Source organism: Hemitrygon akajei, chromosome 7, assembly GCF_048418815.1.
Source record: "Hemitrygon akajei chromosome 7, sHemAka1.3, whole genome shotgun sequence".
NCBI classification, from domain to species: domain Eukaryota; kingdom Metazoa; phylum Chordata; class Chondrichthyes; order Myliobatiformes; family Dasyatidae; genus Hemitrygon; species Hemitrygon akajei.
The window spans coordinates 19,116,901-19,130,848 of record NC_133130.1 but is presented as its reverse complement, the minus strand read 5'-3'; the positions used below and the strand labels follow the sequence as shown (position 1 = coordinate 19,130,848).

The window sequence follows — 13,948 nt, the reverse complement described above, 5'->3', positions numbered from 1 at the left end:
TCTATCAGTCCCATTGGCCTCATTTCCTCTACCACTCAATCATTTATCTCCCACCTCCTTCAATCCTTCTAGTAATTCAGCATCTGTATCCCACAGGGGTAAGGAACTAGTGTTTTCGCGCTTGTACAGTATAGTGTGTTATAAGCCTGTGTTCTTTCCCTGTAGTACAGGGGTGTATTGTTCGTTTATTTATTTATTTATTTATTGAGTTACAGCACAACCCCCAATTTGTGCTAACCACTACTCCACCGTGTTGTTTCCTGTTAGTTTACTGCCGTCGTGTAAAGAGTGAATGTAGCCCAGTGGGTGGCCAAGTATTTGTGTGACTGAAATAAATCTAGACAATGCGGAAATGATAGATGTAGAAAGAGCTGTGAGTACTTCTTGCATTATCTGGCTTTATTAACATCCAGGGGATCACCAAACCGACCATTCGCCGTCATGCTCGGCGTGGAGGCGCGCAGCGGAATCTCGGGCTTGATCTACGCGGAGAGTAGCGGGGTGCCGAAGGATTTCCTGGAGAATGGGATTCGGTACGCGGTCGCTTACACCGAATACGCCAAGCGCCAGACGGTCACTGCCATGGATGTAGTGTCCGATCTGAAACGCCAGAGCCGCACTCTCAAATGGCCTCGGCGGCTGAGGAACTCCTTTTTTCCCCGAATCAAAGACTCCTCTCAGACCCGAGCCTCCCACCGCCTCACAGAAAGAGCAGATCCGATGTCACTGACCTGAAATGTTAACTCTTTATTTCCCAAATCTGCGATTAAATTTAAAACAAACGGGTGGACGAAGTAACTGTTTATGCCAACCAATTACGCTACAGGACTGAAACCGTTGAGAACACAGACCGGAGAAAATCTGCAGATGCTGGAAATACGAGCAACACAGACCGGGCGGCATCGGGTCGTGAAAAGTGCGGCTGCCACGTTATTAACGGTTATAATGTCTGGAGATTAAATTCCAACTCTTGTGCTGAACGCAATAACCCCATGAGAGAGCTACCTTATTCACCAATGAACAGAGGGCAGCAAGAAAAGCGCGGAAAGTAACTGTCAGTTAGTTCCCCGGATGACCTAAAATTTGAAAAGCCCGCCGAAAAAGTTATTCTTCCGTAGTCAGTGAAAACATACGGTAACTCATTAATTTGCTCAAGATTTATTTTACACTAACAGGCCAGGGTTTTTTTTTAGATCACAATCTAAGATTCAAAATCTTCCTGGTCATTTACGCTTCCAAAAGCAACTGAGGCTGTATTCGCGACTGATTTGTGTAAACTTAATCAGGCTATGCACTGTTCCCTCTTTTTAAACTGCGGTCTAAAGCGAAATTGTAAGGAGAGAAAAAAAAGTTAATCTGTGAAAGGATGTAATACCAGCATCTGCAAACTGTTGTATCTCCGTGAACCTACCATGGATTCGACTGGTTACTAAATGGAAGACCGCATTTATGAAATCATCAGACACAAAATACTGAAGGAACTCAGCAGGCCAGGCAGCATCTATAGAAAGGAATGAATAGTCGACATTTCGGGCCGAAACCTTCCATCAGAACTCTCCCATAGATGCTCCTGGCCTGCTGAGTTCCTCCAGCATCTTTGTGTGTGTTGCTTAGATTTATGAAAATCTGATTTCCTTAACAGTAACCGCGATTACCTGGGAAACACACCCACAGCAGCCAGCTGTAAGGCAGGGTGTGGGACAGATGCCCTAACGGAGAGGTTAATACAACAGCCCAGAATGGCCGATTCTCGGGTCAACCGTTTGTAGATTGTGAGCAATTCAGGAATCTCTCGTTAAACACAAACCGAGGGGTATGAAATTAAACAGAATGAGACAGCCCTTCATTGCCTAGTTAGTGGCTCTTAAAAGAGCCTTTTTGTTGTGCTTTGTGCAGAGGTCGGGTTTAGGCGCGCTCCCCGCGGATGCGCCGGGCCAGCTGGATGTCTTTGGGCATGATGGTGACTCGCTTGGCGTGGATGGCGCACAGGTTGGTGTCCTCAAAGAGCCCGACCAGGTAAGCCTCGCTGGCCTCCTGCAGGGCCATGACGGCCGAGCTCTGGAAGCGCAGGTCGGTCTTGAAGTCCTGAGCGATCTCCCGCACCAGGCGCTGGAAGGGCAGCTTGCGGATGAGCAACTCGGTGGATTTTTGGTAGCGCCGGATCTCCCTCAGAGCCACGGTGCCGGGTCGGTAGCGATGAGGCTTCTTCACTCCGCCAGTGGCTGGAGCGCTCTTCCGTGCCGCTTTGGTCGCCAGTTGCTTGCGAGGAGCTTTCCCTCCAGTTGACTTGCGCGCCGTCTGCTTTGTCCGGGCCATTGTGTTTGAAAAACCGTTCGCAGTCCCAAATAGGAGTGTCGGAGATGAAGCCGAGACCGTCTTTTAAAAGAATCGACGGAGGGCCGCCCCGCATCGTCTCATTGGTGGTAAAGGAGATGTCCATTATCGGGTCCCTGCGCTGCGATTGGCTGTTTTTCTTCTATCGGTCCGGCGGTGGGGTTGGGAATGTTACCTGTGACCAAATATGGAAAGTGGAGCCCGAGGTTCAGAATTCAGCCAATCTGACTGCAGAGACTGGATGCCGTTTCCATTTCAAATCGCCCGCCAATTTCAAGAACAACCGGGTCTAGTTTCTAACCCGAATTATTAAATTTCACGTTAATTTAAATAATCGATTTTACTTCCTTCAATTAGCTGAATCAGAATATGCGTATAGCTTCACTGTGTGAGTGAATTCAGTCCTGCCAGAAAAGGGAATCCGCCTGGCAGGCAGAGAGAATTGAGATTTTAATCTTCTGCAAGTACTGAGGGCCCGAGAGGGAAAACTGAACCGCGAAATGATCGCAAGAATCCTCCATGGACTGAAATACAAAATATATCTACATAACATTAACTAAAATCAGTAATTAAATTCTTTATCTCTTCCCGCTCCAAGTCATTGTGAAATGACAAACCGACTGCCGCGTTCTCCTTTTGCACACAGCCAGTGACGTCAATTAGGTTTATTAGCATCGGCATGTGACATGAAGTTTGTTTAACTTGGCAGCAATTCAATGCCATACATAATCTAGAAGAAAATAAAAATACTACTACTAATAATTAAGTAAACCTTATTCGGTATACTTTATACAGTAAATTTATATTGAATAGATTAAGAACAGTGCAAAAAATAGAAATACTATATATTTAAAAAGTGAGGTAATGTCCAAGAGTTTAATGTCCATTTAGGAATTGGTTGGCAGCGGGGAGCTGTTCCTGAATCGCTGAGTGTGTGTCTTCAGGCTTCTGTACCTCCTGTCTGATGGTAACAGTGAGAAAAGGGCATGCTCTGGGTGCCGGAGGTCCTTAATAATGGACGCTGCCCTTCTGAGACATCGCTCCCTGAAGATGTCCTGGGTACTTTGTAGGCTGACACCCAAAATGGAGCTGACGAGATTTACAGCCTTTAGCAGCTTCTTTCGGTCTTGCGTAGTTGCCCCCACCCCCATACTAGACAGTGACATCCTGGTCCCACTACTCTCCCCTTCTCCGAGAATTTTAGTCACCGTAACCTGTTTAATTGTGCGTTTCTGGCTGAGGCGGGGATACCGCTCTAGTGTTGCCGGCTCGCAGAAGATATCCCGGTATTTTATGAGAAACTATCTTTGAACGGAAGGCAACACGAGTGAATCTGTAGATGCTGGAAATAAATAAAAACACAAAAATGCTGGCAGAACTCAGCAGGCCACAGCATTTTGTGTTTTTATCTTTGAACGGAGCCTGAAGCCGAACACATCCCGAGAGAGCCTCGCTGTTTGATCTGATACTAAGGTCAGATGTACTGGGGATCCCAGATTTTATGGACCTGATTTGGCATCGACATCTGAGCCCGGTTCAGGGACAGGAATCACCCCGATTTGAGTCAGCTCTTTCCTGGGAGATATGAGTGGCTCTTAGAAGAGCCGTTGGTTTTAGGTCATTAGAAGTTGCGTTTTTCTCTTTTTACTTTTTAGCTGCTTTTTGCTTGGTCTTCATAGATTTCGCCTTCGGCTTGGCACTTGAAGACTTTTTGGCCGCCTTCGCGGTAGTCATCTTCTTGGGGCTCTTGGGCTTCTGCGCAGCCTTCTTGGTCGCTGGTTTCTTCGCGGCCGCTTTTTTAGCCGCTGGTTTCTTAGCGACCGCTTTTTTAGGCGTTAGTTTCTTAACTCCTTGTTTTTTGGTGGGAGATTTTTTAGCCACTGTTTTCTTGGCCGCAGATTTCTTGGCTTGAGATGTTTTGGCCGCTGGCTTCTTCGCTTTTTTGGCAGCACTCTCTTTCTTCGCGGCCCTGAAGGAGCCGGAGGCACCCACGCCCTTAGTGTGAACCAGGGAGCCGCTTTCCAATTTCCTCTTTATGACCATCTTGATCTGGCGATTGAACTTCTCCACATCGACGCCGTTGGCGGCCAACTCCTTCTTTATCGCGATTATGGACACCCCTCGGCGATCGCGGCAATCCGCCACAATCTTGTCGATTTGTTCGCCTAGCCTGGGGCCGGCTGGCTTGGTGCGGGTGGCCACCTTCTTCTTCTTCAGAGCCTTGGTCGTGGCAGCGGGCGCGGCTGAAGGAGCCGATTCGGCGGCTGCAGTCTCGGTCATGTCGACGACTCTGCGCAAACCTTCTCTCAATCTCAGATCTGGATGAGAAATGAAGCAGGAGGCGGCGGTGCGGAGCAATTTAAAGGCAGCGAGCGGACGGGGCGGAGACATTTTGATGTCCCCTCCTGGCTGCTCCGTCTCCCTGTGTTTCTCTCTCCTCAAAAACTCTCCGATTTCAATTAAAATTGGTCACCCCTGAGACCCAGACCGCTCTCTGTCTGTACCCGAGGCCAGATTACTTGCTGTAAAGGAAGTTTGGTCCGATTTAAAGGCAGCAGTTTCCATATAAACCAGTTTCACGGCTGCACGGACTTCGTTTTCTACTGCGATTGTCGACATGTTCGCTGTTTTTCGGCAGAAACAATGCAACCAACTAAAATTTTGCGGTTAATTCCTACTTCAGGACCGAACTGGGAAACGAGTGCATCCTATGACCGGGAAATAATTCATTTTCCATAGCAGGGGCTGAAAAATCTAGCAATATAACCGGACTCACAAACACAGTGACACCAGTCTGAGCCGTCCGCCCTTTAATACTCCCTGACAGCGCAAACTGTTGATCCGGTACGTAGCACCCAGCACAAGATTTCCTTTCTGCAGATTATATGGGGCTGAGGAGTTGTGTAGGAGGGAGGGAATAAGATTTTTGGATCTTTGGGCTTTCTTCCAGGGAAGTTAGGATCTGTAGAAAAGAGAAGGTTGGCACCTGAACATCAGGGGGACTAATATACTAGTGGGAAGAGTTGTTAATGATGGGGTTAACTAGAGTTGTAGGAGGATGGGAATCAGTCCCGGAACTGTTGTGGAGAGGTTGTGGAGGCAGATGTTGGTAAGACCTCAGACAGTTAGGAATCAAAAGGATGCATGCAGTATATGGAATAAGGTACGTGAACTTTTGGCATAATTGCAGATTGGCAGGTATGATATTGTATCATGGCTGAAAGATTATAGCTGGGTACTTAATGTCCAAGGATACACATTTTATCAAAAGGACAGGCAGGAAGGCAGAGGGGGTTGGCATTACTCTGTTGGGAAAAAATGAAATCAAATCATTGGAAAGAGGTGACATAGAGTTGGAAGGTGTTGAATCTTTGTGGATAGAGCTAAGGAACTTCCAGGGTAAAAGGACCCTGATGGGAGTTGTATACAGACCCCCAAACAATAGTAAGGATGTGGCATTCAAATTACAACAGGAGATTAAAAAATGCATGCAAAAAGGGCGATGTTCCAATATTCATGTTGGACCAATATGCAGGTAAACTTGGAAAATCAGGTTGGTGCTGCATTACATGAAGGGGGATTTCTAGAGAGCCCATGAGATGACTTTTTTAGAGCAGCTCGTGGGTGATCTCACTAGAGTATCAACTATTTTGGACTGGGTGTTGTGCGTTGAACCAGAATTGATTGGTGAGCTTAAGGTAAAAGAATCCTTGTGAGAAAGTGGTCATAACAGTGGAGTAAAGAGGCATGAGCGAGGAGCTGGCCAGAATTGATTGGAAAAGAACACTGGCAGGGATGATGGCAGAACAACAACGGCTGGAATTTCTGGAAACTATTCAAATGCCTCAGGATATATACACCCCAACGAGAAAAAGGTATTCTAAAGGAAAGATGACTCAACCATGTCTAGCAAGAGAAGTCAAAGCCAACATAAAAGCCAAAGAGGGGACATATAATAGAGCAAAGATTGTTGGGAAGTTAGAGGATTAGGAATCTTTTAAAAGCCAACAGAAGCCAACTAAAATAGTCATTAAGGAGGTTAAGATGGAATATGAAAGTAAGCTAGCAAGTAATATTAAAGTGGATACCAAAAGTTTCTTCAGATACATTAAGTGTAAAAGAGAGGTGAGAGTGGATAACAATGCTGGAGAGCATTTTGTGTATATATAGATTGGTTTATTAAGCATTCTTGGTCATTTAAATAATCCAATATTGTTATATGTATAAATATGTGAATTACATATGTCACTATGCTATCACGTGACACATGATCACGTCACTTAAAGTAAACTCAAATTCGACATCCATTTCGTTTGAATTAGTTTAATGTTTTGAAGTTACAAAGTATAACAGGAACCAATATCCATGTAGGAAGGTTTGCTAGTGATGTGTGTTTGTGAGGGTGGTGGTCGGGGGGGGGGGGGGGAAGAAAGATTGGAGGTTTATACTCCTGATCATCTTTTGTTCACTGTCCCTGTGTTTTCTGTAACATTCTAGTTGTGTTTTAAAAAAAAGCCTTGTGGGCATTCACAGTAAGTACAAAGAAACTATATATAGTACTTGAAAAAAAATTCCACACAGATGGACAAACGAACTAATGTGTAAATGCCAATAATTTGTGCAAATACAAAAATAAGATAAACAAATAATAGATAGGTACTGAGAACATGAGTTGTAGAGTCCTTGATCTGGGTTATGTGGGTTGAACTCCATCTGCCATTTCTCAGCCCAGTTTTGCATCCTATCGATGTCTCGCTGTAATCCCACTGGTCACCAACCTCCATGCAGAATATGATCCATCTACAACCACTCTTTGCCTTCTGTGGGCAAGCCAGTTCTGGATCCACAAAGCAATATCCCCTTGGATCCCATGCCTCCTTACTTTCTCAATAAGCCTTGCATGGGGTACCATCAAATGCCTTGCTGAAATCCATATACACTACATCTACTGCTCTTCCTTCATCAATGTGTTTAGTCACAGCCTCAAAAAATTCAATCAAGGGCACGACCAGCCCTTTACAAAGCCATGCTGACTACTCCTAATTATATTATACCTCCCCAAATGTTCATAAATCCTGCCTCTCAGGATCTTCTCCATCAACTTACCAACCACTGAGGTAAGACTCACTGGTCTATAATTTCCTGGGATAGGTCCTATTCTTTCACATCTTATCCTCTTGCTCTTCACATACTTGTAGAATACCTTGGGGTTTTCCTTAATTCTGTCCACCAAGGCCCTCTCATGGCCCCTTCTGGGTCTCCTAATGTCCTTCTTAAGCTCCTTCCTAGCAGCCTTATAATCTTCTAAATCTCAGATATTACTTAGCTCTCTGAACCTTTTGTATGAGGGGTAAATTTCTCAAACAAATAATAATTAGCATTGGAATAAGTGTGCCAGAGTGGTGATGGTGAGATCTCTGTTCAGAAACACTCTCCAGGACCTTGTCATTCTCTATCCCACCCTGTCCTGCTTTAACTTCCCAAGATAGAGTCACTGATTTATACAGCATTGAAATAGGCCCAACTCATCCCTATCAACCAGATGCACGGCTGAACTAGACCCAGCTACCTGCATTAGGCCCAAATCTCTCTCAAGCTTTCTTATCACAATGTCTTTTAAATATTGTAAATATACCCGTATCTACAGCATTCTCTGGCAAGTTATTCCACATACATGAAATATTCAGAGTGCTAAATTGCCCCTCAGGTTGTGTTAAATAATTATCAGCTCACAATAAATTTATGCCATTTACCTATGGACTTCCCTACCCTGGGGGAAAAGGACTATGGCCATCCACTCTATCTACACTCCTCATGGCTTTATAAACCGTACTAAGGTCACCCCTCAGCCTGCTACACTCCAGAGAAAACAATCTCAGCCTATCCAATCTCCCCTTATAGGTCAAACCCTCCAGTAGCACTCACATGCTTGTGAATCGTTCAGAGGGACAGGAGGAATTTACACAGCATGAGGCTACAGAGGGATTTAAAGAGTCCCTCATGATTTCATATATGTCTTTAAATCTGCTGTCATCTTCCTGTCCTCCAGAACAAACAGTCCCAGCCTATCCAGTCTCCCCTTGTAACACAAGCTCTCCAGTCTTAGTAACATCTTTGAGAATGTTTCCTGCACCCTCTCCAGCTACATCGCAGAGTTCCTGTTGCTGGATGACCAGAACCCTCCACAATAACCCTGCACACAATGCATACGGGAAACGACAGAGCACAGTGCTCCAATCTAAAACAGGAAGTGAGGATTCAAACACAGCCAGAAATGTAGCAGAGCAGGCATTTCAGAGGGTCACAGGGACTGGAGGAGGTTACAGATTAAGAGGCTACAGAGGAATTCATATTTATCTATGTTTATCTATCCATGATTTAACATACCTCTTTAAACCCTGTGCTCTGGAGAAACAGACCTAACCTCTCCTTGTAACTCAAGCCCTCCAGTTCCAGAGTAACATCTTTGAGAATCTCTCCAGCTACATCACCCTGTCCACAATACCCCAAGTGCAATCTTGCCAATGTCTTGTACAGTTGTAACATTGCATCCTGACTCCCGCACTTACTGGCCTGACTAATGAAGTCAAGCACTCTCTTCACTACTTTCTGGAATACTACCCAGAGGACCTGCTACTCTGCCATGATCTCCAGGGCCCTGCCACTTACTGTGCACCCTGGTTTAACTGACCAAAATGCAATATTTGGCATTTGTCTGAATTAAATTACAACTGTCACTTCCTTGCTTACTTTTGCAGTGGATGTATGTCCGATTGTAACTGGACAACCTCCTTCACTGTCCACTATACCTTCAATTTTGGTGTCATCTGCAAATTCAGTAATCGCCTTACATATATTCTCATCCAACTTATCAATGTATTTGACAAACACAAAACCTTCCCCAGCAGCATGTCTGGTCACAGGCCATGAGACAAATAAAGTAATGTGAGTATACAAAACAGGCCACAGAGGGAGAAGAGCAGAACTGTGAGAGTTTACCAGGGCGGGTGGAGGTTACACAAAGAGTGAGTGGTTGAGAAACAAGGGCGGATGCGAGGCTAAGGGTGGGATTAATCCTGAGGCGGGGAACTGGTGCAGTAGGTACTGTTCCCCAGGTGGGAAGCAAGAAGAGAAGAAGCTAATGCCCACAGTGGAGTTGTAGTCAGTCCCACCAGTCCTCTCACACATCCACATGGCATTGGCACAGAGCAAAGTGCGGCTCATCTGATCCAGTCGCTCTCTTCCCCATCAACCTGCAAACCACGGAAGCCCATTACATCGCCTCGCTGCTGCCCAAGGCTGCACCAGCTCATTGCCACGGGAACAACGGCAGTGATGACAGCACACAACAGGCTGCACAAAGTGGCGGTGCGTCACATCACACCCTGTCTGCAGCCTGGGAGGCGGGACAGAGTGAGCTTTCAACTAAAAGATCTGCAGCAGGCAGTCACTGTGCACAAGGTCTTCACGTGGGCATTTCAATGTCAAGTTTGCTGCTGGGGAATGGAGTTGGAATTTGGCACCAGGAAGGAAAAGGGCAGTAATTCCAGTCATCCATGCTTTAAGAGACAGAAAAGTAAAATAGATATAAAGAAAATTATGTTTATTTATTATGTTTTATTTTGTATTTGTACAGATGTCTTCTTTTGCACAATAGTTGCTGGTCAGTCTGCGTTTGTGTATAGTTTTTCATTTATTCAATTGTTTATTCATTAATGTTTATTCTATTATTTATTTTAATTTCTTGCCAAAGTAAATTTGCATCATCATGTACTTACCTTGAGACTCATTTTCCTGTAGGCATTCACAGTAATTACAAAGAAACACAGTGGAATCAATGAAAATGCACACAACTAATAGACAAAATGCACCAACGTAAAAACAAAAAAAAGAGAAAAATTATTAATAAATAAGCAATAAGTATTGAGAACATGAGCTGTGGAGTCCTTAAAAGTGTAATATTCTCTTTGGTTTAAGAGCCTGATGGTTGAGGGGTAATAACTGTTCCAGAACCACATGGTGAGAGTCCTGAGGCTCCTGTACTTTCTCCCTGATAACAGCAGCGAGAAGAGAGCATGGCCTGGATGTTGGGGGTCCCTGATGATCGATGCTGCTTTCCTGTGACAGGATTCCTTATAAATGTGCTCAGCAGTGGGGAGATATTTACCTGTGAAGGACTGAGCCATCCATATCCAGTAAATTTTGTCGGCTTTTCCGCTCAAGGGCATTGGCGTTTCCAAACTATGCTGATACGATAACGGTGAGGAATTTAAAGCTGCTGATCCTCTCCTCCTCTGATTACCTGATGAAGATTGGCTCGTGGACTTCCAATTTCTTTCTCCTGAAGTCAACAATCATCCCTTTGGTTTTGCTGACATTGAGTGAGAGGTTGTTGTGGCACTTTTCAGCCCTGACACTCTTGAACTTTCACCACACTATGTCTTCCACAATGAAGACTAATGCAAAATACTTATTCAGTTTGTCAACCATTTCCTTGTCCCCCATTACTCCCTCTCAGCATAATTTTCCAATGGTCCAAATTTTGCCTCTCTTTTACACTTAATGAATCTGAGGAATGTATTGGTATCTTCTTTAATATTATTGGCTAGCTTACTTTCATATTCCATCTTTTCCTTCCTAATTACATTTGACTTGCCTTCAGTTGTTTTTTTAAAAGGTTCCCAATACTCGAACTTCATACTAATTTTTTCTCTATTATATGCCCTCTCTTTGGCTTTGATGTTGGCATTGACTTCTCTTGTTAGCCACGGTTGTGTCATCCTGCCTTTAGAATACTTCTTCCTCTTTGGGATATCCTGTGCCTTCTGAATTGCTTCCAGAAATTCCAGCCATTGCTGCTCTATTGTCATCCCTGGCAGTGTTACTCCACTATAATACTGATAGTTCTGACTTTAGTGTTACGGTAAGTCTCCTGCAACAATTGAATATAGAATTGAGACAGGTTTTTTTAATAAACAAATAAACATTTATTTAACTCCGCTCAACAAAAATGAAAAGTAAACAAAAGACTAACTTAACCAGAAGGTAACTGCTATACAGCAACTCGAACAGTTCTTAAAGCGATAAATGTTAACACAGTTCTTAAAGTGGTAAATGCTAAAGTCCAAATGATTTATACAGTCAATTAGGAGAGACTTTCCTGAAGTAATGAATTCCTCGACAATGTGATGTTACTGTGATCCCAGCCGAAATATGCCTTGCATGAAAGACTCAAGATGAAGGAAATAAAAACAGCTTAAAGGAACTGACCTTTTCCTTGGTGAATAACATTGCACAACCCTTTCTGCTCTTACAGTCAGGGGTTATCTCAGATGCAGGTTACTATTTCCCTGAACGAAGATCCAATAAGGTCGATCCCGTGTTAAACTGCCGAACTTTACTCGATCCTTCGGATTCCCGTACTTCGATAAAATCTTTGCTCTCCAATACTTCGATTTTAAAATTAAATTGAAGATACATCAAACATAACTGGCAGTGATTTTAAAAACTGCCAGCACACCGATTATGTACCTTGCAGTAGAAATTAAAACTTCACTTTGAAACGAAACTGTGTCATGAAACCAAATACGCAGCACAACGGAGTAACTGACGTCTTAAATGGTGTCTCAACACAAAAACTCCTGCGTCACAGCGGGCTTTCCAGTTTTATACCTGTTGAGAACATGTCACCATGTGACTTCACACTGGCGGGAAATTACATCACCCCACCATCACAAGACCATTACATCATGCTCACCAGATACTCAATTACATCATGGTCACAAGACAGTCACAAGATACCCACGGGGTATGGAACATTAGCTTCCACTCAAATTTCGGGGTGAATTTGCCTACTATGATCACCTGCCCCTAGGGGTTTTTTTTACCTTAAGCTCTAATCAATTCTGGTTCATTGCCCAACACCCAATCCAGAATAGCCAATCCCCTAGTGAGATCAACTACAAGCTGCTGTAAAAAGGCATCGTGTAGGCATTCTAGAAATTCCCCCTCTTGGAAACCAGCACCAACCTGATTTTCCCAATCCATCTGAAAATTGAAATCCCCCGTGACTATTGTAATGTTGCCCTTTTGGCATGTATTTTCTATCTCCCGTTGTAATTTGTAGACTGTACATAACTCTCATCATGATTTTTTTTACACTTGCAACTCTTAATTTTACCCACAACAATTCAATACCTTCTGACCCTATATGTCCACTTTCTAATGATTTGATACCATTTTTACCAACAGAGCAACAGTAACATTTCTGCCTATCTGCCAGCTCTTTTAATCCAAAATGTATCCTGGGATGGTAAGCTCCCAACTACAGTCTTCTTTCAGCCACTATTCAGTGATGCCTACATCATACATGCCAATCTGTAACTGTGCTGCAAGTTCATATACCTGATTCGTTACACGGTGCGCATTCATATATAACACTCTCAGTCCTGTATTCACCCTGTTCAATTTTGTCACCTTCTTCATCCTATCGACTGCAAATTTTCCTTAACATCAGCCTCTCCTTGCTAGTAGTCTCACTGTACATTGCCTTTGTTTGCAAACCAACTACCTCGTTCTCAGCACTATCACTCTAGTTTCCATCCCCTTACTAAAATAGCTTAAAACCTGCGAAACAACTTTTGGAAACCTGCTCACAAGGATACTGGGCTCCCTTGCTGTCAGGTCTAACCCACCCCTTTTGTACAGGTTGTACCTTACCCAGAAGCGATCTCAATGATCCACAAATCTGAACCCCTGCCCCCTGCACCAGTTCCTCAGTCACACATTCACTTGCCAAACCATCCTCACTGGCATGTGGTACGGACGACAACAATCCAGAGAACACTATCCTGAGTTTCAGCTTTCTACCTAGCTCCCTAAAATCTATCTTAAGGACTTCCTCACATTGTCCACCTATTTAATTGGTGCCAATAGGCACCAACACCTCTGGCTGTTGACCCTTGCCTTTGAAAAGGCATGGACCTGATCTGAGACATCCCTGACCCTGGCACCTGTGAGGCAACATACCACCTGGATATCTCTATTGCGCCCACAGAATCTCATCGCTGTTTGTCTGACTATGGAATCTCCTGTCCTCTTTACTTCTCTGCTCCTCTGAGCCACAGCACCAGAGACCCGGTCATTCTGGCTCCCTCCGCACAACCCACCCCCATAGGTCACCCCACTCAATAGTATCGTCAAAAGGGGAACAGTCACACATATACTCTGGACCGGCTGAGAGTCTCCAGCAATCTAGGGGTGACTACCTCCTTGTAGCTCCTATCATTTCATTCTCCTGTATGAGTTGAAGGACCAGTGCACCTTGTGCAGATGTGTTTATCAGGGAGGCAGGAGGTCTCACAGACTTCTCACATCCCACACACAGTACAGGACACCTCCAGAATCCAGATGAAGACATGAGGTTACTTTGGCAGTCAAGGTGAAGAATAATCCTAAGAGCTTCTACAGGTATATTAGGAGCAAAAGGATAGTAATTGATAAAATTGGTCCTCTTGAAGATCAGAGTGGTTGGCTATGTATGGAACCAAAAGAAATGGGGGAGATCTTAAATGGTTTTTTTCTGCATCTCTATTTACTAAGGAAACTGGTATGG

General features: G+C 44.2%; 2 protein-coding genes across 2 annotated transcripts; both read right to left on the bottom strand.

The window, feature by feature from the left end:
- Nucleotides 1-1,875: 1,875 nt before the first annotated feature.
- On the bottom strand, nt 1,876-3,873 carry LOC140730260 (histone H3). The gene has a single exon (XM_073050446.1). The coding sequence runs from the start codon at nt 2,314-2,316 to the stop codon at nt 1,906-1,908; it is 411 nt and encodes a 136-aa protein (XP_072906547.1). The 5' UTR covers nt 2,317-3,873; the 3' UTR covers nt 1,876-1,905.
- Nucleotides 3,874-3,967: 94 nt separating this feature from the next.
- Nucleotides 3,968-4,693, bottom strand: LOC140730259 (histone H1-like). Its single transcript, XM_073050445.1, has one exon. The coding sequence runs from the start codon at nt 4,612-4,614 to the stop codon at nt 3,979-3,981; it is 636 nt and encodes a 211-aa protein (XP_072906546.1). The 5' UTR covers nt 4,615-4,693; the 3' UTR covers nt 3,968-3,978.
- Nucleotides 4,694-13,948: the final 9,255 nt, after the last annotated feature.

Bases quoted from the DNA above. Each gene is read 5' to 3' on its own strand.
- LOC140730260 (XM_073050446.1), bottom strand. From the start codon at position 2,316: ATGGCCCGGACAAAGCAGACGGCGCGCAAGTCAACTGGAGGGAAAGCT.
- LOC140730259 (XM_073050445.1), bottom strand. From the start codon at position 4,614: ATGACCGAGACTGCAGCCGCCGAATCGGCTCCTTCAGCCGCGCCCGCT.